The sequence below is a fragment of the Podarcis tiliguerta genome, assembly GCF_965153285.1.
Source record: "Podarcis tiliguerta genome assembly, chromosome: 2".
Lineage (NCBI taxonomy): Eukaryota > Metazoa > Chordata > Lepidosauria > Squamata > Lacertidae > Podarcis > Podarcis tiliguerta.
In genome coordinates, this window is record NC_139535.1 from 107,205,638 (window position 1) to 107,233,000 (window position 27,363).

At 43.8% G+C, this 27,363-nt stretch overlaps 3 protein-coding genes across 7 annotated transcripts in view; 1 reads left to right on the forward strand and 2 right to left on the reverse strand.

Annotated features, from left to right (window-relative positions):
• RACGAP1 (Rac GTPase activating protein 1) overlaps positions 1-14,169 on the forward strand; it is a 60,377-nt gene extending 46,208 nt beyond the window's left edge. For all 5 annotated transcript variants that reach the window (XM_083427539.1, XM_083427543.1, XM_083427540.1 and 2 more), the window contains 13 exons: positions 1,299-1,368; positions 1,653-1,706; positions 2,565-2,642; positions 3,584-3,701; positions 4,402-4,529; positions 5,385-5,549; positions 7,858-7,953; positions 8,170-8,368; positions 9,622-9,727; positions 9,890-10,022; positions 10,147-10,282; positions 11,549-11,657; positions 12,488-14,169. In XM_083427539.1, coding sequence (XP_083283665.1) covers positions 1,299-1,368; positions 1,653-1,706; positions 2,565-2,642; positions 3,584-3,701; positions 4,402-4,529; positions 5,385-5,549; positions 7,858-7,953; positions 8,170-8,368; positions 9,622-9,727; positions 9,890-10,022; positions 10,147-10,282; positions 11,549-11,657; positions 12,488-12,563 — 1,468 coding nt within the window. In that variant the 3' untranslated portion in view covers positions 12,564-14,169. The remainder of the gene's footprint in view (positions 1-1,298; positions 1,369-1,652; positions 1,707-2,564; positions 2,643-3,583; positions 3,702-4,401; positions 4,530-5,384; positions 5,550-7,857; positions 7,954-8,169; positions 8,369-9,621; positions 9,728-9,889; positions 10,023-10,146; positions 10,283-11,548; positions 11,658-12,487) is intronic.
• AQP6 (aquaporin 6) overlaps positions 1-27,363 on the reverse strand; it is a 254,615-nt gene that overhangs the window by 148,524 nt on the left and 78,728 nt on the right. The window lies entirely within an intron of this gene.
• LOC310671625 (uncharacterized protein) lies at positions 15,291-27,345 on the reverse strand. The gene is made up of 5 exons (XM_083427979.1): positions 27,104-27,345; positions 23,262-23,367; positions 22,077-22,183; positions 19,167-19,339; positions 15,291-18,177 (listed from the first exon to the last, which is right to left on the reverse strand). The coding sequence occupies exons 1-5, from the start codon at positions 27,333-27,335 to the stop codon at positions 17,899-17,901; spliced, it is 897 nt and encodes a 298-aa protein (XP_083284105.1). The 5' UTR covers positions 27,336-27,345; the 3' UTR covers positions 15,291-17,898.

The following is a 27,363-nucleotide window of genomic DNA, read 5'->3' on the forward strand; positions in this document are numbered from 1 at the left end:
TTTTAAATAACTTGTTCTTCTGGTCAAGGGTTGGAGTGATAGGGGTCATAAACGAAGCAGAATGGTGGAGAGGGAAAGGCATAAGCATGGAAAAACGGGCAAGGGAATGAGTAATACCAATAAATTGGCAGCCATTTAGAACATCAATATAACCATTCCAAAGCTCTGGTTTAATTTCTGAACTTTCAGTAGAGATCCACAAGTTGCTAAGAGAATTTATCTCTGATTTATAAGGGTGGGCGAATTAGAATCATATTTTCTTTTCCTTTTTTAACTGTAAGCTGGCATTCTCAGAATTGAAAATTATGCACCAGATGCATCAGTTTCATGTATGAGCATGGGTTGCATAGCTCTGCATGCTAAAAGAATCCAAATTCTTCAAATAGAATGGATTATACCAATAACCACATTCCTCTTACTAATGCAATCTCCTTTCAGGAGCCTGTTTTTTTTTAATTATTATTATTCTTTCGCAAAGATTACGGGACTGGAGGGGAAGAAAGGATATGGCAATTAGAGACCCCTGTGCTGTTAAGCACTTCTAAGCCCCACTGATTGTACAGGAGAGTATTAAGAGACAAGCTTAACTTTCTCCATTGAAACCAATGAGATTTAGATGTGCTTAACTCTAGCTGTTTATATTATATAAAAAAATGTGCAACTTTTAGTATACTAATTTCTTATATACCAGATATTATAACCTATGTTTGTATTATATAGGGATGCAGGTGGCGTTGTGGTCTAAACCACTGAGCCTCTTGGGCTTGCTGATCGGAAGATCGGTGATTCAAAACCACGCAATGGGGTGAGCTCCCGTTGCTCTGTCCCAGCTCCTGCCAACCTAGCAGTTCGAAAGCATGCCAGTGCAAATAAATAGGTACTGATGTGGCAGGAAGGTAAACGGCGTTTCTGTGCGCTCTGGCTTCCATCACAATGTCCCGCTGCACAAGAAGTGGTTTAGTCATGATGGCCACATGACTCGGAAAGCTGTCTGTGGACAAACACCAGCTCCCTCAGCCTGAAAAGCGAGATGAGCGCCACAACCCCATAGTCACCTTTGCCTGGACTTAACTGTCCAGGGGGTCCTTTACCCTTTACCTGTGTTTGTGTAGCGAAGTTGCCTATGTATTGATTACATATAATTAGGAATGTGCCGAGCTAGACTTCTTTCAGAGTCTGCCTGCCTTCAAATACTAAGTAATTGAGCTAGTAATCATAAGGCCTTGACAAGGGTGTTATCTGGAAGAATGTTACATGCATATGTGTGATTTTTACATTTTTCTTCTTGTTGTATTTAGATTATCTACAATAGATGAATCTGGTTCAATTTTATCAGACATCAGTTTTGACAAGACCGATGAATCGCTGGTAATGTTACCATGATCTGCCTTTCTTGTTCTCTCCTTGAATGATGTAGAAATAGGACCGTGTGTAAAGAGAAGTGTGGTGATCATGTGAGCTATCTTTGTCTGTACTTCTGTATTAACCTTTTGCTCCTAGATTCCATTCAGTGCTATACCAAATAGTTTTGCGGTCTAGCAGGTCATAAGAGTCATAGATTTAGTAACATAAATTGAGGATAAAACCAAACAAACAACACATAGAAATTTGCTGCCTTCATAATGCCAATCAGATTTTTCTTGTATCTTCAGGAATGGGATTCCACAGTGGTAAAGACTGTCAAACTGAAGAAAAGAGAGAAAAGGGTATGTACTTTTCCCTTTACTGACATGTAATGGTCTAATGCAAAGTGGGGTGTGTATGTGTTCGTTCACACAGGTTTCAATTCTCCATTGGTATCCATATGCATATTCACTACTTCACTTAGGTGTCTTGGTATCAAGTGGCAATAGTTACAAATGGTCAAACTGGCAAATATTTTCTAAACTCCTTGAGTGTGAACTTTTAAAGTGTACATCAATATACATATGCAATAATTTGTCCTCTTTCTTTAACACACATGATGGATAGATTTCCTAGTCAAGTGTGTGCTTCCCTTATGTCAGCAATACAAACACCCTTTCCAGGCTGGCATAATCTAGAGAGCCACTTAAATTTCAAGATGTATTCCTCTGAGCTGCTTGTTTCAAACCTGGAATTTTCTTTTGAAATGCTTTAATGCCTTGTACAAGGGCTTTGAGATCAAGTAGGACAGATCTGAAGACAGTTTCATGACATCAAAGATAGAAGTTACAATTTCCATCTCATTTTGGCTTGCAGGATAGCACAGCTGAAACTTTGAGTTCTGTTTCATATATACTAGTGGGGAATCCTAAAGCAGAGTGTGTCTTTTCTTCCTCCCTTCCCATTCAATTCTCTTCACTTTCGTCTGGTTACTAGGTGAGAAGTGTATCTTCTCGGCATATCTCAAGTGGGAAAGGGCACTTCAGAAAGGTTTACTTAAAATTCTACGCAGATCATTTCAAGAATATAACATCTCTTGTAAATACAGATATGTAACATCATTTAGTGTCTTGAGTATTCCAATAGAATACATTTTCTGCTTTCTCAAAAATTCTGTAGTGTTTTGACCCAAACATGGTATTGCAATTTTTTCTTTACAGCGCTCATCCAGACAGTTTATAGAAGGCCCACCAGGTTGTTTAAAGAAAACTCGTTCCATTGGTTCTACCGTGGACCAGGTATGCAACTTTGCATAGTTTATACAACCTTCCTTTTGACAGAAGTGCCTGTGGATTTGCGGATAGGTGGAGCGGTGCTTAGTATTATACATTACTTTACGACATAACATGTACCACCCAGAGTGCAATGTAGATGATATGACTGCTTCTCCATACCCAAAATGAAAGGTGGAGAAATGCTGTTGACCCTGATCAGGTGGCAAATCTCCAACTCTGTGCTATCGTACAAATTCATTGCACAGTGGGAATGATCAGCACAATTGGCACCTCAACATCTATACAGAGTGTATCAAATATTGTGTGGGTCAACATCTACTTTTTATGAACTCACGGTTCAAGTCTTAATATAGAGCCCTATCTGATATTGCAGCCATTTGGCTATTTACATTGTAATTTATTGTATTGTATTGTGTTTTCCCTGCAGAAAAGCTCTGAGTGGCTTATGTGGTGCTCTGAATAGTTTCCCAGACAATATTCCACATTCGCTTAACATCAGAATAGTGCTGTATTGTGTGCTCCCAGATAGATCATTCAGTGGATCTACCTTTTGATGGCACACTTTGTGAATGACTTATGTATTCTGTTCTTAGAAAATCCTGTAAATGATAAAACATCAGATGCAAGAAGATTGCTCGTCAAGATGCCAGTCATATGTAGGAGTCATCCATGCACTACCATGCCTGGGCATATTTTCATTTTATCTGGTTGGAGCGGGATATAGCAGTAATATAAAGTATCCAACTACAACCTAGTGGCCACCTCCTCAATTTCACTGTGGATGCCTTTCTTTTGAAGCCAAGATTTTCATATGCTGAGTAGGTGCTCAAGGCTGCACCATTAACATGGATAACAGGTTGCACATGCTCGGGCAGAGAGAGATTCTTATATATGACCCTTAGGTGCATCTTGCACCTGTTAATCTCTTGGCTGTCTCATTTCAGGGAAATGAATCAATAGTTGCAAAAACGACTCTCACAGTGCCTAATGATGGAGGCCCAATTGAAGCAATCGCCACTATTGAAACTGTACCTTGCTATATTGCAGACCGTAGAAAGGCAGGTAAGTGCCTGCTTTCAGGTTATTACTTGCATTTCAAATTTAATACTGTGACTTCCCTGTAACCACAGCCGTTAATCCATTTTGCAGCCAGAAGGTTGCTGATACAAGTGAGAGTCATTTTCTGTGACTAAGCACTGCAGAGGATACTGTTGGCTGCCGAAGTTCAACAGGAAATGGCAGCACATATTTGAATTACGTTTCAAATCTGTTATGGATAAACTAAGAGCATACTTTTCTCTGTCACTCTTATACTGCATAGTTTTATTCCATTTCGTATTTTATAATATAGAGGAGGGGAAAACACTCCTGAAACATTTTATCTGTTCTGCTTAAATCCATCCCACACATCTGTTTCTATTTCTACTGTAAGAAGGATTAAGGAGGTACACTGAAAGCTGACCGCCAAATATCCCTCCCTCTCAAGCCTGAGCTGCTGTGATGGGAAAAGGATCTAAATGTAACCCTTGTGTGTGTTTAAAGTGAAATCGTCATTATTTTAATACGAAAAATAGGAAAGATGAGACAAAATTGGATATCTTGAAACTTCTTTCTAGTTGCATTAGCTTGCAACTAGAGTAGTGGTAGCTTTTGTGAGAAATGGTATATTCACCTGCTTCTAAACTGGGGGTCCCTATTCTCCCCCTGAAACCTATTTCAAAGGCAGAATCTGTAAAATGACTGTGACTTGTCTCCTCCCAAGCCATTCTACAACCTTGGAGCAGTGATTCAAGCCTGGGAAGCAGGAAGCAGGAAAACAAATCTGAAACAGATGGATCTAGCACTCCTGGGAACACTGGGATGAGGCTACATGAATTTGTATCAAAAACGGTGAGCAAGCAGGCAATGATCAGCCTGTGTGAATTCCTCTTTTGTTATTTTGAGCAGGTTTATTAGTGCTGGGCAGGGTACCAGTTTGTGGACCCTTTTCAAAGTGTTGGCTTTGTCTTTTTCAAAGCCCTAAATATTTTGAGCCCAGAATACTTGACAAAACACCTCTTTAGATGTGAACCTCTCCCTGGGGTTCCTTGGAACCTGAGTACCATCATCTTTTGAGGTAAGCAGAACATCTGCGTTGGTACCCTTTAGCACAATGCAAATATATTTAATCAATTGTTGCTGTAATCTTTTAAGATACCAAGCATACAGTGAAATCATGGCTTAGCTTACAGAGCCCAGCCCAGGGATGCATGTTTAGGGAGACATTAGCAAATTCTGTTTGACATCTTGTAAGCAGAGTGGAGAAACTGTTTTAAATCTGGCTTGCCCACGAAGCCTGCAATTGCAATGAGACTATTGTGTTGTGCAAAGTAGCTCCCTAGCTGCTGCATCATAACTGCCAGTGTACCCACTTACCTGCCCAGAGTGGCTCATATGTCAAGCTCACTGAGTCAGAAGTTGCATTCAAAGCCTTCTTGCTCATGAAGGCATTTGACTGACTGACTCACGTTGCTGCTGTGGTTTGCACTTGCTGTTCTTAACCAGAATGATATTATGTTTTTCTAGATTGACTTTTATGTCAGTTTTGGTGATTAGCAGTTTTGAGAGCCTCTCTAGCTGACTGGTGGGATGAAAATATTCAAATGAATAAACTACTGATTTGGATAAGGGTCCTTATCTGGACTAAATATATTTCAGTGCTTATTTCAGATCAAGCTGTTCCTTACACATGTAGTCTCTCTCCAGGTTATTAAACCCGAGTCGTGTGTTCCATGTGGCAAGCGGATAAAGTTTGGGAAAGTGGCCTTGAAGTGCCGAGACTGTCGGGTAGTGACACACCCAGAATGTCGAGATCGCTGCCCCTTGCCCTGCATCCCTACCTTGGCAGGAACCCCTGTCAGAATTGGAGAGGTATGCTTCCGTATGTGCAGTATCTTCAGTGGCCTACAATTGAAAAGTTTTCTGTTGGATCTAAAGAACAAAATGGTTTTTTAAAAATGTATACTCATTCGTCACTTCTTACACAAAGAGCATCCCAAAGTGACTTGCAGCAAAAAAGGTATTAAAGCTCTATATTAAAGCAAAATATTTAAACATGCTTCTCCAAGAACATTTTCAAACTTACAAATCTTACTCAACCTATTAAAAGAACACATACCGTGTTTTTCGCACCATAAGATGCACCTAGTTTTTAGAGGGGGGATGCAAGAAAAAGAAATTATTTAAAGGGAGCGCTAAGCAGAGCCTGTATGCATCCCAGGCTCTGCTCAGCTCTCCCTTTCACGAGCCATGAGGAGCATGTGTGCAGCGCTTGCAGGCTTTTCCCTGAGGAGCACTGCACAGCGCTCCCTCTAGCTGCTCTGGCTGTTGGATAGCCCTGCGAAGCCTCCGCAGGGCACGGGGATGAAGGCTCCCGTGCCCTACAGAGGCTTCCCGTGGCTAAGCCAGAAGCTAGAACAGCAAGAAAGGAGCGCTGCGCAGCGCTCCCTCTAGCTGTTCTGGCGTCTGGGATAGCCGGGCAGCCTGCATTCTCTCCATAAGACGCACACACATTTCCCCTTTTTAGGAGGGGAAAAAGTACACCTTATAGAGCAAAAAATACAGTAATTCACTGTCCACCCCATTAACAGTCAAAAGCCTGGCTAAACAGAAGTACAGTCAAATCTCGGTTGTCGAACGTAATCCATTCCGGAAGACCGTTTGACTTCTGAAACGTATGACAACTGAAAGTGGAAGCCTCAGCATTTACTTCCAGGTTTTCGGTGTTCAGGAGCCGAAACGTACGATAACGGAGGTGTTTGGGAACAGAGGTTTGACTGTATTTTAACTTGGCACCTAAAGGCAAAGATGATCCTCAAGGTCCCTTCCAACTCTACGACTCAATGATGGTGCTTTTACTTTCCTGAGAAGAGCATTCCGCAAATGAGAAGTCACTGCTGAGAATGCTTGTTTTTTATGTTGCCACCCTCTGCACCTACCTTGGAGGGACAGAGAGAAGGGCTCTGATGACGAATGCAGTGTCCAAGTAGATTCAGATGGGGGATGTGGACCTTGAGGTGTTGGGCTCCTTTGCATAAGGAATGAGATTTAAGGGAGTGAAACGTGTGTAGCACAGCTGTGAAAATACCTTTGGGGTGCATTGTGTTGAAAGCCGTTCTAAGAAGAACATTTGCTGTACAAGGGCTGTTTGAAATGACACATCTGCTTACTGAACTTTTCAGTACAGTTGTACCTTGGATCCTGAATGCCCTGGAACTAGGACGTTTTGGCTCCCAAACACCACAAATCTGGAAGTGATTGTTCTGGTTTGCAAATGTTTTTTGGAACCCAAACATCTGACGGGGCTTCTGATTGGCTGCAGGAACTTCCTGCAGCCAATCAGAAGCCGCAATTTGGTTATTGAACATTTTGTTCGACTTCCGGAACGGATTCCATTTGACTTCCAAGGTGTGACTGTAGTTGATATAGAATAGGTATGTTTCCCGGCCAGTGATTTAAAGAATGTCTTAAGCTGTATGCTTCCTATTAGTAACTTTAGGATTATGTACAAACATAAGGTTTCCATGCTGCTTAGGGGTGCTTGTACCTGGCCAGATGTAAAGTGAAAGATGAGCAGAACAAAATAACTGCTAACAATGTCTGCCACCTTTTCCCTAAGGGAACCAGGAGTTAACAGCTGCTCAGTTAGATCTTATCATTTTTTGTGCATGCCTAGGGTTTTTCAGAAAGGTCTTGGGGATGTTATCTTTAGATTATGCAGTTTTAAGTAATGTGGAAGAAAGAATGTGATGTCTCTGTGGTAGAATCTTTGTTATACCTGTGCTGTTAACAAGCACACATCCTTCACACCAGCCAGAAAATGTATGATGTTTCTCCAAGCATTTCTAGTGTCTCCACCACTAACAATTTCACAGGTTTATACTCATATCTCTTCATATTTGTACTATGATCTATAACAGAATTTGATAGTAGGATTTACACTTGAGATTTTGATTGTGGCACTTGGTTGCAAAAATCAGTTTAAAGCAATTTTGCTCCCTATTTTCCTGGAGTGCAGTTATGAGCTGTTTTTCATCAAGGATTCTGTAGGTAGGTTATGGTTAAGTTGTCTGTTGGAAGACCTGAAACCTGTGCCTTTGTCCTCTTAAAGAACCTTTTTTCTGTGAGACTTCTAGGGAGTTGGGTATGGATGGAAAATCACTGTGTTCCTCTTTTTCAGGGAGTGCTAATGGATTTTGTATCTCTGACGCCTCCCATGATCCCCTCCATCATAGTTCACTGTGTGAATGAGATTGAGCAGCGAGGGCTGCATGAGGTAAGAACTTGAAAAGTGTGCATCATCTTGTTTATGCTATTTGAAATGAAGAGAATTATATACTGTCTACCTTTTGGGGCCCTATGAGTGTTTGCAGCCATTGAAATAAAAAAAATGTTTGTGCTGTTATTAAGATCATACCCATAAGCACTGGGAGATGGGGTCCGCCAAAGCTAAAAACTTTGAACATAGGTTAACATACTGTTCTTTCAACAGACAGGCCTCTACCGAATTTCTGGTTGTGATCGTACAGTGAAAGATTTGAAGGAAAAGTTCCTTCGAGGGAAGACTGTGCCCCTGCTTAGCAAGGTGGAAGATATCCATGCTGTGTGTGGTCTCCTGAAAGACTTCCTCCGCAACCTGAAGGAGCCTCTCCTCACCTTCCGTCTCAACAGGGCTTTTATGGAGGCAGCAGGTAAGAATTATGGCTGTCCCAAGTGATATGGGCATTTCTTCAATGTGCAAGCTTACAAAACACTGGCTCCCTGTCTTTCATCATACGGAGTCATCCCCTATCACAAGGAAGATAACTATTTGATTCTCTGCTGTTGCACCAGGGACAAACAGAAATATATTTTACAGCTGATATTGATGGTTGGATAGTGGAACTCTTAGAACTGGCTTTTTGAGAGTGAGTAACAGGCACAAATGAATTATTTTCCTAAATGTAATACCATTCTAGACTTATTTGATTACAATATTTCCCCCAAACAGCAACTGCTATGACCTGGTACTTTTCACTCCTAGCCTAGCTGACACAAACATCCTCCTACACACCACTTTCCATCTCTTGTTTCACTTGCCTTCTGTTTTTTGATAACCTCCTACTTGTCTGACTGAAAATCCAGTAAGAAAACCTCCTACTTGTCTGACTGAAAATCCAGTAAGAAAACCTCCTATTTGTCTGACTGAAAATCTATTTTAAATAACAGGCCCTTAAGACTATAACAATAAGGACATAATTACATTATTAGAAGCCTCTTTTCTTACCAACGGTGTTATGCCACCCAAAGGGATGATACCCATTTTTCAATGAAGCTCTTCCCTCTCATTTTAGTGTGCTAATTCTTCTCCATTTGTTTCACTCTTTATTGTGTGTAATGAAAAACCTTAATACAATACTAATAGGAAAGCAATAGACTATGTTGCAAGGAGCACTTTTATATCTGCTCCGTTGCAAACTACCTTTTTTAAAAATCCCCCAACAGAAACCCTGGTATTGCAGCAAGTCTTCAAATATAAGTTAATGGGTTCATTTGGCTCCTAGCACAGTTCAGCACACATAAACTAGGCTGGACCTATGTGTGCTGCCCTCCTTGGGATAGTGTCATAGAGTAGTTTGACTCCCCTAATAATTTTCCCATGCATCATGTTGAGCACTAGGCGACACATAGCAGATAGGTTTTTCTGTCTCATTTGTCTTTGTTCTGTAGATGTTACAGTAGTCGGGAAAATTCCAATTGAGATGCCCATTTCAATAAATCTTCCCTTTCCCAATATTGAGATGGGACATTCTACTGATTTGATAGTGTTGGTAACTCCTGTTGCTTTGTATTTAATAACACATGAGACACAAAACAACTTGTGTCCTGTCTCTTAATGAAACCCTATTGATATGTTGAAAGCAGTCATAGAAATGCTATTTGTTTTGTTTTGTTTTGTTTAAAGAAATAGTTGATGAAGACAATAGTGTGGCAGCCATGTATCAAACAGTTGGGGAGCTGCCGCAGGCTAACCGAGACACTCTGGCTTTCCTTATGATACACCTCCAGAGGTGAGTCCAGTTGGGATATAGATTCTGGAAGAGTTAGTGTGGAAAAAATGATATAATTCTGTTGGCGTGGGGGAATGAGTTAATAAACCAATGATCAGTGGGCTTATGAACCAAGAAGAATGGCAGGCTTGCTTTACACAAATGCTCTGTCTCTTTGTCTAGAGTGGCCCAAAGTCCAGATACAAAAATGGATGTCTCCAACTTGTCCAAGGTCTTTGGACCTACAATTGTTGGTCATGCTGTGCCAGATCCTGAACCCATGACACTACTCCAGGATACAAAAAGGCAACCCAAGGTAGGCCAGCAGTGTAAATTGAGGCAGAATGTGAACTTTTGGCAGCCAAAATGTATCGATTGCATTGCTGGTATTTATGCTGTTCTGAAAGAGGAGTGAGTCACATGCCAGTGTGCTCTTGTAGGTGGTGGAGCGGCTGATCTGCTTGCCTGTGGAATATTGGAGTCAGTTCATGATGGTGGAACAGGAAAACATTGAACCATCACATATCATTGAAAACACAAATGCCTACTCCACACCCTGCACACCAGATGTTAAAGGTAATCATACCCTATTTATTGGCTACCTATTGGGAATTAAAAGGGAATAAAAAGAAAAGTGGGCCTTTCAACAAACAACCTAGCCTTTTCATTTCTTAGTGCCAGATATTGGTTTTAATCATTATTCAGGCTGTTGCGCTAATGTTACCTTTTGTCCATTTAACTCCTGCCGACAATCCCCTTTTCTTCAATTCATTATTGGTCATCCCTGCAGTGCTAAAACTTGAGGCTGCATCATCCTAAATGCATATTCCCGGAGCAAAAAGCTACAGTGTGTGATTAGATATGCCTCAGAATGTGGTGCTTCTGCCAGAAATGGCAACTTCCTGTTGAATTCACTCTTCTCTTGCCTGCAACATTCTGTAAGGGAAAATGGCATTTCCGTGCATTCTGGCTTCCGTCACAGTGTCCTGTTGCGCCAGAAGCAGTTTAGTCCTCATGGCCACATGATGCAGAAAGCTAGCTGTGGACAAACACCGGCTCCCTCGGCCTGAAAAGCGAGATAAGCACCGCACCCCATAGTTGCCTTTAACTGGACTTAACTGTCCAGGAGTCCTTTACCTTACCTTTTATACCTTAGTGTTAAGGGAAATTCATAGCAGCATCATATTGTGCTTTTCCCTGTCTGCTGGCAGCCAGTGCTGAGAAGCAGATTCCAACGCTATCACATTATGCATTTCTGTTGCAGTGCATTGTAGGGGTGGCCAACGTGGTGCTTTCCAGATGTTGTTTGGCTACAACTTTCATCCCTGACAGCTGGCCATACAGATGTGATGGAAAGACCAATATATGAAAGACTGGCCATGCATTAAACAGAGCAGGGTTTGAAATGGGGTTGCTATTTCCAGAGACAACACTCTTCTTTTACATTCTGGGACTGTGTTTGATTAGGAGAACTGGTTACGCTACTTGAATCCGCATAAACTGTGCTTCGTTGTTGCAAGAGCTGAAATTCTTCGGCAGAAAAACTCATAGCATTGGTGGGCTGTTGGGAACGTACAGTATTCCTTAGTGGCAGCCTGAACAGTAGGATGTGTATACTTGTGCCTCATTCTTTTCAACCCAGAAGAGGGTGACTTCACCCCCTCATGAACTGGGCAGTAGCAACCAGAATGAGAAATGCTGCCTCTTAAAATTGTTTATTATTAGTTCCTTCAGACTGTTTACAAATACATCTCTAAGGCTGAAACTACTTTATCTGAGATAAGACACTGCTGGTTAAGAATGCTAACTACGCTGCTATGCTTGTGTCTTCTTGCTTTAAAGTGAGCATGTTGGGACCACTCACCACTCCAGAGCAACAAATGGCTAAGACCCCTTCAAGCAGTTCGCTCTCCCAGAGGGTCAGGTCTACATTCAGCAAAAACACACCCAAGTAAGTTGGGCCGTTGCTTCCTTGACCTAGCAGACAGCATTTTCCTCCCACGTTAGAAAGGGCTCCAGGACTCTAGCAGCGTCACTGTAGCCGTCAGTTTAGCTCGGCAATAGGCAGAAAGTATTGTTGCTGAGGAGTTCTGTGGCTTGTTTCAAGCGGATGACGGGGTGGTCTGGAATCAGGCAAAACAAGCTGGCAAGGAGTAAAACAAAGTGAACAGTTGATCCATGTCTAGAGTGTAATGTTCTGAAAGAACCACCACTTGCCTTCAAGCAAAGTTGACTGCAGTGCTTGAGGCTGCTCATAAGGGAGCGATGGTATTTGGCTTGGGTACCGGTCTTGAACATGAGGCAGGGTACCACAGCTGCTCTCCCATGCATCTGCCTCTAGCTAGTTTTGCTGTAGCTAGGAAAAGGCAAAATAGCCCAGTTGCTAGGGAACTGCAATTCACAATCCCATTTGTTCCAACTTCATCAAAGTGGCCAGACTGGAGGTAATCATGACTCCTGGAGACTGCTGCATACCCTGAAATATTTGGCAACATCACTTGGGTGGGGTTGGGGCAAGAAAGCAATATATGTAAAGAAGATTTTTACTTGTACTAATCTTGTCTTGGGCTGTATCTGCTCAAGTACTTTGAAAATCTGCAGAATTTCCATTGGGCATTTTCAACATTAATGGCATACGAGTTATTTGTTAAGTGCTCAACAAAAGTGAAAATGTGGGTGCAGAAATAGTCATTGTTTGCTCACACATGCTCATCCACCAAAGCAAATGCTAGGACACTGAAAACCCTTTCATTCTGAGTCTTTCCCTTTCTTTTTCCCTAGATTTGCCAGCAAAAGCAAATCTGCAACCAGCATTGGACGCCAGGGTAATTTCTTTGCCTCTCCAATGCTGAAATGAAGCATGGTTTCATACTGAACATCATCCTGCAGTCCGATTATGAACAGCTGCAATAAAATCTGAAATTGTTCCTTCGCTTGTTCCCAGCAACATTGCGTACTAGGATCAACTTATACCATTTTCAGTTAAGAGACTTTATTTTTATTCTGCAGTGTATAGTATCTATTGCCATATTACATTTATGAGAAATAACTGGCAAACCCCTATATAGGGAAACTGCAAAAAGTTCTTTTTTAAATGTTTTCTGTAACTCGGATATTATCTCCACCTGTTCAAAGCACCCCATTCTTGTTTCAGTTGTGCATTGTTGTTGGAAATGATACATTTTTGCACCAGCAGTAATCTTCCTTGTTTCAAAGAACTGTGCATGTTGAACTTTCCTGGTTAGTCTTTTTAAGTGACTTTTAAGTAAGTAAACTCAGAAGTTGGTTATGTGAAAAATGGAAACCCATTGTTCCATGTTGCATTCTTGAGCTTCTTCCTTGTGCACCAGAGGAGGGCACAGAGTAAACAATAGGATACTGAATTGAGCATCATAATCTTCACCTGCAACCTTTCAGAAACCTGGCTTGGGTTATTTTAACTGCCTAGATTGCTGATAAAAGCATGTGTTAAGTGTGGAAACGTTTTAGTCATGTTGTAGCCAGTTTGGTTTTACCCTTGTATTTATTTTCTATAAAATCCTGGGCTTTTAGCAGGATACTTAATGGATAGAAGATGAACATGTTGTTTGTTTGAGATGCAAGGGAAAACTCAACCAGTTTAGTTTTTCCCACAAAGGTTTGTCTTACCAACACTTGTAAACACACCACTGATTTTGCAAGAGTGTCATTTTGTGTTGTGGCCCATCAAAAAAAAGTTAAATTGTATCTTAACATGACCATATTATTTTGTGGAGTATTGAATTGTATTTCCATAAAGTGTGTCAATTTTCAGGTTAATGTTTGCAATGCTCAGTGTCTCCCCCAAATGCAGCAGCGTTGCCAGTCCATCATTAATAGTTTTGTACTTCCCTGTTTGCGCATAACATTTTAACCATGGTTTAGCCCAAGCAAAGTGCTCAAGAAAAACAGGGCTCCTGCCTCCCTCCTCCTGGGTGGGCAAAAGAAAGACTTCGCTCGCATTTACTTTCATTTTCCAGAATCATGGCTTACTGCATACGAACTAGAGATTGTAGCAGAAAGCAAACTGTTCAGTTTCTAAACAAATAAACTTCAAGCCATGGGTTTTGAAGCTGGCTAGTTTAACTAACCAGTTTGTTTTGAACCACAATCTCTGCCTTGTATGTAACAAGCCATGGTTCTTTAAAAATAAATGTAAACACCATCAAAGTCCTTCTGGTTTTATGACATAAGCACTAAACTAAACCATTGTTTAGAATTATGTCAACCAACCCAAAGATTTTCAATGGCCATTGTTGTCGTACCATGCTCAGAGCAGTGGAAGATGGGAATAAATGGAAAGAACACCTGCAATTCCTGTATCTCATTGAAAAAGGCTTGATTAGGAAAACCAGCCTATGTTTGTTGCTGTTCCATGTTTTCCAGCCTATGTTTGTTGCTGTTCAGTGCAAACTGTCCTTTATCATTAAAACAACTGTAGACAAGTCACTTGAGTTAATGCAGTTATTTTTTGTTATATGGAACCTTCTCAATAACTTTTTAATGACAGCTAAAAATATTAAAACTCTTAGATCATCTTGCTCTGTTTCTGGAATGACATGTTGAACTAAGGTTAACTTATAAGCTACATTCCCCTATCTTTACTTCGAAGTGTTCTGTGCTCCCTATAACAGATGGATATCTGCTCTGTGTTCTGTTGCTCAGAATGTTAATGGAAGTGGAACCCATTTTTAAGTCCTCGACATTTAAACCAAAGAACAAGGATCAACAGGAAGCTGGCAGAAATAAATGGCCTGTTTTTGCAATGGGGGGGGGGGGTAGTCCCCATAGGATCTGCTGTTGGATACTTACTAATTTGCTCAAATATTGCCTAGAGTTTGGGTGGGTGAGAGATCCGAGTTTGCAGGTTAACTCCAAATTAGACTAAAGAACCCCCAAAATTGATCCCTTGAAACTAGGCACAAGGGCAGCAGAAGGGGAGATCACATTCAGTAGAAGTGCAAAGTAATGCATGTACGGCCAGAAACCTTGAACTTCTCATACAAATGCATTCTCCTTGGTAGTTATAGTTATTTTGAGGTTAACCGTAGAAAACAACTATGCTGTAGCACGAAAAAGGTGATAGGAAAAAAAGTAAAGAAATAGCATGTTGCAACCACGGTTAAAAATAACTAGGAGTATTCTTCTCCCACACAAACACTGTATCCTGGGAGGTAGAAAAGTGCCACTAAAATGACTTTGGGGTTCAAGCCACTTTTGCAATAAAGCTCAGATCTCTTGAGTACAAACAAGATAGAAGAGACAGCAAAGAGTTATCTGTTAAATAAGAACTTCTGGCACTTCAAATGGGCTTGAATTACAGTTTCAGGTCAATCATAGTTTACTTCATAGATGTAGCTTATGGAATTTATTGCCACAAAATATGGAGATAGCCAGTAACTTTTTAAAAATAGGTTTGTGAAGGGAAGAATTATCAAGTGCTGTAGGTTCCTATTGATAAATTCAGTCTTGATCAGAGGAAATAAACTGCCCATGCTTATCATGTCGCTGCTTGAATTTCACAGTCTTATGGTTGGAGACTTAATGATGCTAGACTCAATAGAAATTTGGCCTGGTCTAATTTTTTATTGCTGGCGGTCCTGCTTTTTAACTCCACCTTGTGTGCAGTAAGAGCAGATAGCATATTTCGGGAAGAATGTTACACAGAACCAAAACCCAGCAGCAATGAAAACAAATCCAGTTTCTTTCAATCCTCCTTTCTCAGAATGTATTTTGCCCTCACAGCTGAAGATTCCCTCTTCAGTTAATTACACTTTACAGCCCTTTTAAAATGTGTGTGTGTGTGTGTTTTTTTTTGGGGGGGGAGTATTGGGTAGTTGTTTTTATTTTGATTATATATTTTGTGGTTTTGTATTTTTATTTTATTTTGTTCTGTGAACTGCCTCGAGACCTCAAGATATAGGGCAGTATATAAAGCCACTAAATAGTAATACAGTAAGGAATGTATACTAAAATGTAGCAAGGCTGACTGAGAAGTAACAAGTCTTTACTTAACATTTTCAGTCTAAAGAGACTGCTGCAAAAGAATCTCCCTCTAAAAGCATGCCCTGCCTGTCAGAATACAGATTTCAAGGGGTAGAGGGCAATACCTAATACTCTGTAGTTGCTGGAACAAACTCTAATTACCAGCAGTACAGCTTTATCAAAGCCAGAGGTTTTATAAGGGTGGCTTTAAATAAAAATACAAAAGGGAATGTTGACTTTTCTACAAAGTTGGACACGGGCAGAATGGCTCTGCCATAGCTGGTGTGTTATCTGCTGCTAACCCAGCTTTGGCAGGTTATATTCATACTTTCTACAAAAGGTGAACTTACTGGCTATGATCTCCTCTTTTCTCTGTACACTGGATTATTGGGATTAACGCCTCAGGCAGCTAGGCAAGGGGCACCCACTTACCAAGAAGAGAGCAAAGCCTTCCAGCTACTTTATGTAATTGAAGCTAAAAGACCAGCACTGCCTTCTAATCTCAGATTAAGTGTTTTATGCCAGACACTGCTGTTCCAGGGCAACGAGGGAAATGCTACTGATGTAACGATAACTAACTGACTACTCTGCGTGCTGAAACACTGGCACTTGTTCCCTGAGGAAGGGTGCATATGAAATAACTGCTCCAAGGGTTGGCGTTCACAGTGCCCCCCTTAGCAATTTGGGCCCTCTAAATTATTGGATTACAGTTCCCATCAACCCCGACTACAGACCATTCTGGTGGGAACTGGGACTCCAACATCTGGAAGGCCAGATGTTAAGCCACCCAGGTCAGTGGCTGCCTCTGCATGACAAGCGATTTGCGTATACCACCTTACAGCACAAGTTGTGGAGCCTTCACCACATAAAACACAGGCTTTTGTTAAGCCGGTGGTTTTCAACCAGTATGCCGTGGCATCCTGGCGTGTCTAGAATGATAGTCGTGGGCAACGTGGGCCTTTGTTCCTCTTTCCCTCCCTCCTCTGATGCCCTCTTGCATCTCTGGCTCCCAAAGGCTTGCGCGGCATATCAGTTAATACCTTTAACCCTGCTCCACTGAATTGAAATTTCAGCCTTCACGACATAGGAAAGCAGCCAAGTAAGCAGCTATTTTCGTGGAGGCGGGTCAATATATTAACTGATATGCATGAAATTTCAGATACAGCTATATAATCCCTAGTGAGGCATTTTTCAAAAAAAAAAGTTATTTATGACCTGCCCTACTGAACACCCAATGCTTTTCAGTGGATCAGGGTCAAGATATTAACTGATGTGCATGAAATTTTAGATATAGCTATATAATCCCTAGGTAAAGGTAAAGGGACCCCTGACCATTCAGTCCAGTTACAGACGACTCTGGGGTTGCGGCGCTCATCTCACTTTATTGGCCAAGGGAGCCGGCATACAGCTTCCGGGTCATGTGGCCAGCATGACTAAACCGCTTCTGGTGAACCAGAGCAGCGCACAGAAATGCCATGTGTTTTCGAACTGTTAGCTTGGCAGGAGCAGGGACTGAGCAACGGGAGCTCACCCCGTCGCAGGGATTCGAACCGCCGACCTTCTGAGCGGCAAGCCCTAGGCTCTGGTTTAACCCACAGTGCCACCGGCGTCCCTAGTGTGGTAAAATAAGACCTTTGGAGCAGGCATTTTTTTAAAAAAAAATTATGAACCACCCTAGTGTGCAATTCCTGCCTGGGAGCCAAGTGCCCAGCACCGAAGGGGAGCCTTTCCTCCATGCAGGCCCACAGCTGCCTCTCAAGGTGAGTTAAGTTGTCTGCCTCATGTTCACCTTTGGCAAGTCTCTCAGGCTGCTAAGGCTGGGAGCATCCTCTTCCCAGCCCCCTGGGCATGAGGAGACACCTCTCTTTGGGGCGGGGGGGGGGGGGGCGGCGGCTCAGAGACCAGAAGGGAGAGTGTTTGAAAGGGGTGAGGGGCTGCCAGCTCTGCAGGCAAGGGGTGACACAACCGGGCTCCCGCAGCTCAGAGCACGTTTCCCCACAGGGGAGCATTAGAAAGAACGCAGTTTGTCAAGGGAGCCATGGACTCAGAAAGGTTGAAAACTTGTGGTTTAAGCCATTGCATGAGAACAGCCTGGGAGCTAAACGCAAACGCCACAGCTGTGTACAATTTAAAATGGTCCCCGTGCTACAGCTGTTTTGTGTTCAATGTCCCAAACAGCGTTTCTCTGATCACTTCCAGCTGATAGGCCACAGCACGGGAGTCTTCTGCAAGTAAGCCTGAAAGGCCGCCTCTTTCCCCCATCTCTTCATGGCTGCTTTTTCGAGGATTGGAATCCCACTGATAAAATTGAGCAAGAACCACACCAGCAGCGGTGAGGTGACGCTGAAGTATTGCCAGCCACGTAGTACTGGGGTGGCCGACACAAAAAGTCCTGTCCACAGCAAGATCTCGCCCAGGTAGTTGGGGTGACGACTGTAAGCCCATAGGCCACTCTGGATAAACTTCCCCTAGGGAGATTTTAAAATGAAAAGTGTCAGTTTTATTGTGCAGCCTAACTCCATAGCTGGTTCCAATTACGAAAGAAATTCACTAGTTCAATATATGTGCAGAATTCAGCCGGCTTATCCAAATCAATACCAGTGAATACCCACATACTAAGCAGGATCTCTTTTCCTGCCTAGCTGCCTTCAGCAAGGAATATGCATTGCCAATTCCAAAGCTAGCATCCCTATTAGCAGGATTGCTGTTATCACAAAGAGCCAGTCTCCCCATGCTTGATTGGCTAAGATTTCCAAAGCAAGATTCTGCCTAATGAAGTGTCCCTTTTTTGTGAGAACATAGCTTTTCCTAAGTGGACTCTTAGACATCCTACATTAAGGAAAAGGTATTTCAGTAGAGAGATGCGAGTATGTTGTCTCTTAGCCCAAGCTTTAATTGGGTGGCTCTGCAAGCTATTATTAATGTAAGAACAGTAAAGAAGTTGGAACCATGTCTACCTTTAGATTTATTTTCCTCTTGTTGGGTCTGTGCCTTTGATTCTTGCTTTGCCAGAAAAGCTAGTTTTTGATTGGTTTAAATGCTTCAAACTGATAAAACCATGTTACATCTAGGTAAACTAGCAAATTATGTTACATCACCAGTTGAGTTGTACATCTACTCTCTGTTATGCATGTGAGGTCAATGCCTCCATCCACAATCAAGTCATGGATGGCAGTGGTCTTACGAATCATTGACCTGGCATTGCACAACAGCACCTTAAGGTCATGTGGGACACCCTTGTTGATACTGTATCCTTCTGGTCAGGACCAGAGTAGCAGACAGGGATGGTCTTCAGAGAACGAGTAAACATGCCTCCTTGGTAATGACATGGTCTGGTCCTAGTGTACCAATTCTTCCTGCCTGTGAGCACTGAGATCCTGTGTCCTATTGCATCTCCCCCTATAGTCAAGGGCTCCCTAAAGCCAATAAAGCAGAGAACCTCACAGCCATTACTCACAGCGTTGTCAGGGTTGCTTCTGAAATGCCACTTCTGTTGGTCAGCTATAGCCTCTGTAACAAACCCCACGGCCCAAATGCTCCATCCAAAATAGTCCCAGAATCCAAGAGGCTTCTGGTGTTTCTCCAGGTTCAGCAACAGAGTGGGAAGCAATGTTACAAACACCCATATACCTGTCAAAACATGAAGCCAGGATAGATTCGGCTGTATACATTTGCAAAAACAAGCAGGGCAGACAAGACTGCGCACTTACTTGGGAGAAAGTTCCGTCTTACTCCTGAGTAGAATTGTGCTGTAGGCCTGTAACTTAGCAGCTGCACCCAGAAATATTATTATTTATTGAATTTATATACCATCCTATACCCAGAGATCTCAGGGCGGTTCACCCAAAAATAATAATAATCAAAATATAAAACCACAAAATATATAATCAAAATAAAAACAACAACCCAATAACCCCCCCCCCCCCCAAAAAACCCCACATTTTAAAAGGGCATAGAATGTCAAATCAACCAAAGGGGCTGGTTAAAATGGAACGTTTTTGCCTAAAAATGTATAATCTTTTCTTCCTCTTAAAATGTCACCACATTCTACCTTAAAGTCCAAAGTCCCATTATTTTAGCAAAGGCCTGGTTTGTATATGTTCAAGTGCATCCTATGTCTTCTGATCACAGGGACACAGGTGGCGGTGTGGGTAAAACCTCAGTGCCTAGGACTTGCTGATCGCATAGTCGGCGGTTCGAATCCCCGTGGCGGGGTGCGCTCCCGCTGTTCGGTCCCAGCGCCTGCCAACCTAGCAGTTCGAAAGCACCCCTGGGTGCAAGTAGATAAATAGGTACCACTTTATAGCGGGAAGGTAACGACGTTTCCGTGCGCTGCGCTGGTGCTGGCTCGCCAGAGCAGCTTCATCACGCTGGCCACGTGACCCAGAAGTGTCTCTGGACAGCGCTGGCTCCCGGCCTCTTAAGCGAGATGAGCACGCAATCCCAGAGTCGGATACGACTGGCCCGTACGGGCAGGGGCACCTTTACCTTTACCTTTTTATGTCTTCTGATATATTCTGTAATCTAAATTCTGCGATCTGAATAAATGTGACTGCTTGGGCACAGGTTCCCCCCAACCCTCTTCTGCTAACCAACTGGAAGGTGCTCTCCAGAACATTAAGGCACACTAGACCCACCGATTGACGCAAGTCCTGCTCAGTTCTGGCTTCTGATTGTTCAAGACAAGCACCACTAAGAGAAACAACAACTAGGGTGAAGCTAAAAGATGTGAAGCACTGAAAGCCAGCAGCAGGGGAACGAAAAAGACATTGTACATTAAAAGCCCATCAAAGCAATATTGACTTCCACTGCTTAAGGAAAAGGCACAGAGGGAGCCTGATGGATCTTGATGAGAAGAGCATTCCAGAGCTAAATAAAAAACATATTGCATTCACCCAGTGGCTATCCTGAGGTGGCCTCAGAATTTGATTTGAATTCCCAGGAAGGTCCATATTACAGCAAGCAGCTGCTAACAAGGGTTACTGGACCCAAGCCATTCATAGTAATAATAGTAGTAGTAGTAGTAGTAGTAGTAGTAGTAGTAAAAAGGTAAAAGTACCCCTGCCCGTACGGGCCAGTCTTGACAGACTCTAGGGTTGTGCGCCCATCTCACTCAAGAGGCCGGGGGCCAGCGCTGTCCAGAGACACTTCCGGGTCATGTGGCCAGCGTGACATCGCTGCTCTGGCGAGCCAGAGCCGCACACGGAAACGCCGTTTACCTTCCCGCTAGTAAGCGGTCCCTATTTATCTACTTGCACCTGGGAGTGCTTTCGAACTGCTAGGTTGGCAGGCGCTGGGACCAAACAACGGGAGCGCACCCCGCCGCAGGGATTCGAACCGCCGACCTTTCGATCGGCAAGCCCTAGGTGCTGAGGCTTTTACCTACAGTGCCACCTGCGTCCCAGTAGTAGTAGTAGTAGTAGTAGTAATTTATTATTTACATGCTGCCCATGTGACTGGGTTGCCCCAGCCACTCTGGGTGGCTTCCAACAAATTAAAAACATTAAGCACAGTAAAACGGCAAGCATTAAAAACTTCCCTATACAAGGCTACCTTCAGATGACTCCTAAAAGACAGATAGTTCTTTATTTCCTTGACATCTGATGGGAGGGTGTTCCACAGGGCAGGCATGACTATTGAGAAGGCCCTCTGCCTGGTTCCCTGTAACCTCACCTCTCGCAATGAAGTTAACAGCCAGAAGGCCTTCAGAGCTAGATCTGTGTCCGGGCTGAAAGATGGAGGTGGAGAAACTCCCTCGGGTATATGGGGCCAAGGCTGTTTAAGGCTTTAAAGGACAGCACCAACTCTTTGAATATAGATCCTTTAGGACCAGTGTTATATGGTCCTGGCAGTCGCTCCCAGTCACCAGTCTGGCAGCAACGTTCTGGATTAGTTGTAGTTTCCGACTCACCTTCAAAGGTAGCCCCACGTAGAGCACATTGCAGCAGTCTTTAGGGGTTTCAAGGTTAGTAGAACCAGCTCTTTGAGCCCATAAATAAATCACATAGCACACTAAGCATGTGTAAGTTACCGTATTTTTTGCTCTATATGACTCACTTTTTCCCTCCTAAAAAGTAAGGGGAAATGTGTGTGCGTCTTACGGAGCGAATGCAGGCTGCACAGCTATCACAGAAGCCAGAACAGCAAGAGGGATTGCTGTTTTCACCGCGCAGCGATCCCTCTTGCTGTTCTGGCTTCCAAGATTCAGAATATTTTCTTTCTTGTTTTCCTCCTCCAAAAACTAGGTGCGTCTTGTGGTCTGGTGTGTCTTATAGAGCGGAAAATACGGTAAATTGTTCAATGCTTCTGGCCAAATTTCACTGGTGAGGGGATATAGGTTTCAGTTCCAAGCTATCTACGCTTTCACCTTGCATTGTCCAGTATAGGAAGAAAGTGCCGGAGTTTTCTCTGACGCCGTTGAATCGCCTGTCATGCCCCTCTTTCAGGATCCGTAGGAAGAGGAAGAGCCCCAACCTGAGAACAGCAGGGATAATTGAAAATATTTGAAATGGTGTTCATCATTACGTGGAAGCAATCAGAGCCTTCCTAGGCCTCGGATAACAGCTGGCAGTGCCTGCAGCTTCGCAATTGCCACATTTCTGGTGATCCTGGTCTTCTGTTTCAACAGTAGCCTAATAAAACACAAATATAGGAGAAAAAGCCATTTCTGGCATAGAAATAAGTCATGGGGAAAGCTGTGTGCAATGCATTTAAAAATCAAAATCCTATACTAAAGAATAATGCTGCAACCTGAACAAACTAAGCAAATTCATCTGATTGTGCGTAATTATTCGGAATTTTTACTGTTACAAATAATATGTTGCTTCTGGGAAGGATGAGAACCTTTGAAGAAAACTCAAGCCCTGCCACCGCCACTGAAAATTGCACCGAACAACAACTCTGATTTTAAATAGGCATTGTCCACACACTGTCCAACGAATCTTGACAACTATAAGGGCTAGAAATCTGTTCCTTTGCGATTTTAAAAAAGCAACAGAACATGATAGCTAAGATTCTCGGGAAACCCAAGCCCCTACTTGTATTTCTGTACTTGTGCAAAATCACAGCATAAATGCAGCCCACTTGTGTGGGATCATAGCTGGAGCTGCAGCCATAGGCTGAAGAGGAAATCAATCGGTAAGAAGTGACTGGATTTTAAAAGCCCTAAAAAAAAATAATGCAGTGCTTTGATTTTTACATTCAGTTCCCTCAACACTGTTAACCCCAGAATCTTCGCAGAGCTCTGGCCCAATGGTTGCCAGTGGCTTGAATTAATTAATTTTATAATGAATGATTTTAGAGTGTTGTTTGTACTGTTTTATTGTTGTTAGCCGCCCTGAGCCCGGCTTCGGCTGGGGAGGGCGGGATATAAATAAAATTTTTTATTATTATTATTATTATTATTATTATTATTATTATTATTACTATTATTCATTGGCAATTCCATCAGGCTCTCCTGGATGCAGGCACACGAGTCGAGGTGATGCATCGTGGAATTGGCTCAAACTCATCGCTGCCTCTGAAACGAATACACAGCTCATTGGAAACTCACCTGAGGCCCCAAATAGTCACCAGCCCTGTCTGGACCTGCTGCCGAAGATGCTGTGCATTGCCCCATCTGAGGCTCAGGTGTGCCAGCAAGATGAATGTCCCGCTTCCTAGAGAGGCAGAAAGAGCAACATCAGAAGCTAAAACAGGCAAAAGTCATCACAGGGGCTCTAGAATGCTGCACTGGTGTGATACAGGCCTTGCATTTCATAGAATCATAGAATTGTAGAATTGGAAAGGACCGTGAGGACCTAGTCCAACCCACTGCAATGCAGGGAGAGTTCACCTGATATGGGACTCCAACCCACAATCCTGAGATTAACAGTCTCATGCTCTGCCGATTCTCCATCCTTGTACTGAGCTATCCTCAAGGTCTGTAGCAGGGAAGCATTAATTAACTCCTTTAGTGCAGGGGTCAGCAAACTTTTTCAGCAGGGGGCCGGTCCACTGCCCCTCAGACCTTGTGGGGGGCCGGACTATGTTTTGAAGAAAAAAATGAATGAATTCCTATACCCCACAAATAACCCAGAGATATATTTTAAATAAAAGGACACATTCTGCTCATGTAAAAACACCAGGCAGGCCCCACAGATAACCCAGAGATGCATTTTAAATAAAAGGACACATTCTACTCATGTAAAAACACCAGGCAGGCCCCACAAATAACCCAGAGATATATTTTAAATAAAAGGACACATTCTACTCATGTAAAAACACCAGGCAGGCCCCACAAATGACCCAGAGATGCATTTTAAATAAAAGGACACACTCTACTCATGTAAAAACACGCTGATTCTCCGACTGTCCGCAGGCCAGATTTAGAAGTTGATTGGGCCGGATCCGGCCCTCGGGCCTTAGTTTGCCTACCCATGAGTAAGAGGATGCTATATTCTCTCCACCCAAGTAGCGGCGACTGAATACTACTGTTTCATATTCCACTACATCTAATCGCTATCTTACGGATATTAGCCATTTGCAGCTTCTACTTGATCTCTGGCGTGCTTGCTCTATAGAGCTGCCGTCTTAGAAACACGGCAGTGCTTTCTCTTTTTGGAATCTGAAAGCTACTCTTATATTCCGGCCTGCCTACCCCCCCCCCCCCAACAGCTGATTATGATGAAAATAATAATAAGAAATGAACATAATTTAAGTGTTTGGGTACAGAGGTTCTCGGTGTTTCTAAGGAGAGGGCTGCACAGACTTCCCACAACCCTCCAATACTATGATCTGGCCTCAGTTACAATAGGCCTCTGACAGAGCTGAACACACTGCGTTTGTGAGCTAAAAGCTTTCCAGTCCAATCGCTCCACGGGGCAGCTGGGAAGCTAGTTATTTGTGTGCAAGTGGTATACCATACAGATTAGGCAATATTCACCCCCATAAAGGTAAAGGGTAAAGGGACCTGCCTTTACCTGCCAACCTAGCAGTTCGAAAGTACTCCCGGCTGCAAGTAGATAAATAGGGACCGCTTACTAGCGGGAAGGTAAACGCCGTTTCCGTGTACGGCTCTGGTTCGCCAGAGCAGCGATGTCACGCTGGCCACGTGACCCGGAAGTGTCTCCGGACAGCGCTGGCCCCCGGCCTCTTAAGTGAGATGGGCGCACAACCCTAGAGTCTGTCAAGACTGGCCCATACGGGCAGGGGTACCTTTACCTTTACCTTTAAAGGGACCCCTGACCATTAGGTCCAGCCGTGACCGACACTGGGGTTGCGGTGCTCATCTCGCTTTATTGGCCGAGGGAGCCGGCGTACAGCTTCTGGGTCATGTGGCCAGCATGACTAAGCCGCTTCTGGCGAACCAGAGCAGCGCACGGAAACAGTGTTTACCTTCCCACCGGAGCGGTACCTATTTATCTACTTGCACTTTTGTGCTTTCGAACTGCTAGGTTGGCAGGAGCAGGGACCGAGCAACGGGAGCTTACCCCGTCGTGGGGATTCGAACCCCCGACCTTCGGATCAGCAAGTCCTAGGCTCTGTGGTTTAACCCACAGCGCCACCCGTGTCCCATATTCACCCCCATACAATGGCTCCAAGTCTGCTAAATCTCCCATCAGCTCTAGCAAGCAGGGCCAGAAATCAAGGATGATGGGACTGTAGTTCGGCAACATGAGGAGGGTGATACATTCCCGGTGCCAGCTCTAAGGACACCTGCTCATACCTTTTAAAGTCAAAGCTGGAAGAGGGAAACTGGCATGGGTACCAAGAGCTATCTAGTCCAACTCCCTTGCAATGCAACTTGTCATTGCACCAACTTCGCCTCTGTGACGTTTACCCCTGGTTATTGGAAGTCTCCCTTCAGGGGGGGGGCTTTGGTAATACGGTGCGCTGTTTTGGAAAACTGTTTGGGGGGGGGGAAATGGTGCGCTGAGTGAGGACAAAATGTGGCACTGTAAATATTTATTTGGCGCCCTCTTGCTAGCAGTGCATGCTCTCAATGCACTACGTCACAGTTGTGGCAACTTAACTGCCTGTCTGACCAGGGTCTAACTTTGAGTAGGTACCCATATAATTATTATTATTATTCACCCCATCAGCTCAGCACCCTGTACAGAACCACTCTCACTGCCCTAAATCCGGCGTTGCTCCCTTCCGCATCAGCTTCCAGCATGCTACCCTATACAGTGGTACCTCGGGTTACAGACACTTCAGGTTACAGACGTTTCAGCTTACAGACTCCGCTAGCCCAGAAATAGTGCTTCAGGTTAAGAACTTTGCTTCAGGATGAGAACAGAAATCGTGCGTCAGCCCCATTAGCTAAAGTGGTGCTTCAGGTTAAGAACGGTTTCAGGTTAAGAACGGACCTCCAGAACAGATTAAGTTCTTAACCCGAGAGACCACTGTATATCATATGCTCTAAAAGCCCAAAGGCAGCAGGGACAAAAGGGATTAATTTCCCCCGTGGCTGATGAGGCAATATGATCCCTCCCAGCAGCCCTACTTATTTTGATCTGTCAGCGAAGGCTTGTTCATGTAGAAACCACTCGGTAGGGCCTGGTGCTTTATAACCTTGGCTAGCAAAATTCTTTGACTTAACCAGGCTTGGTGTCCTTTAAATAACAGTGCCTGGAGCGCAGGTTTAATCAATGTGAGTCAGTGGGTGCAATTCTCAGCACCCTTCTTTGCTTCTTGGGGGACCCCAGAGAAACTGGGGGTGCTGGTGACAGGGAAGAGTTGAAGGGACCCGCAAAGAAAAAGTAACATTTTTTGCCCGGAAGAGCTTGCTAACTATTTGGTGTCATTTGGGCTGGCCTGAATAAAGGTGGCTGTGGATTTTATTAACCTTTCCCCCTTTTGCTTTTTTAAACTGCGCCTGTGTGTTACCTGTCATCCCAAACGGGTCTTCTTGATAGTGGCGCCCGCCCCATGGAACACCCTCCCATCAGATGTCAAGGAAATAAGCAACTATCTGACTTTCAGAAGACACCTGAAGGCAACCCTGTTTAGGGAAGTTCTTAATGTTTGATTTCTTGCTGTGGATGGCATATAAATTAATTATAGTTATTATTAGCTACACAGCCTTGATTCCGAAAAAGAAAGGAGGGAGGGAATGAGCGGGATCTGGCAGTTTAATTCTACTTATTTCATTTATTTTATTAATCGCATCCCGAGGGAGGTTAATGCGCATTTACATGGACTGGAAAGCAAGGTTTCTCGCAGAAGAAACCTGCAGATGCGAGAGGTGGGCAGAGCAGCGAAAGGGGCGCTGCAACAGGTCCAAAAACACGGGGAAGCGCGGCCGCACGAGCCGCCCTGCAGCGCCCAGATCGCTCCCCACGAGGTCCGCCAGCAGATCCCGCGCCGTGATCCATCCCAGGTCGGACCCGGAGCCCCGAAATCCCCGCTCACCCGCCAGGTCGAAGAACTTCTCGGTGCGGAGCGCGGCGGCGGCCGCCCACAGGCCCCACTGGAGCGCCAAGTCCACGGACGCCAGCCAGGCGAGAGGGACCAGCGCCATGGCGAGCGGATGTCCTGGAACGCGGCGCGGATAGAACCCTCCGAAGTATCCTAACTGGACGCCGCCAATCGCCGGAGGGCGGCTCCGCGTCGTATCCAATCGGCAGTCGAGCGCCGCCCCCATGGGGAGGAGCACGTGGGCGACTGAGATT

Excerpts from the sequence above, each read along its gene's own strand:
- LOC310671625 (XM_083427979.1), bottom strand. The coding sequence starts at position 27,335 with ATGGGGGCGGCGCTCGACTGCCGATTGGATACGACGCGGAGCCGCCCT. Across the intron at positions 23,368-27,103 it reads GAAGTTCTTCGACCTGGCGG|GAAGCGGGACATTCATCTTG; the intron begins GTGAGCGGGGAT and ends CTGCCTCTCTAG. Across the intron at positions 19,340-22,076 it reads CCTATACTGGACAATGCAAG|GTATATGGGTGTTTGTAACA; the intron begins GTGAAAGCGTAG and ends ATGTTTTGACAG.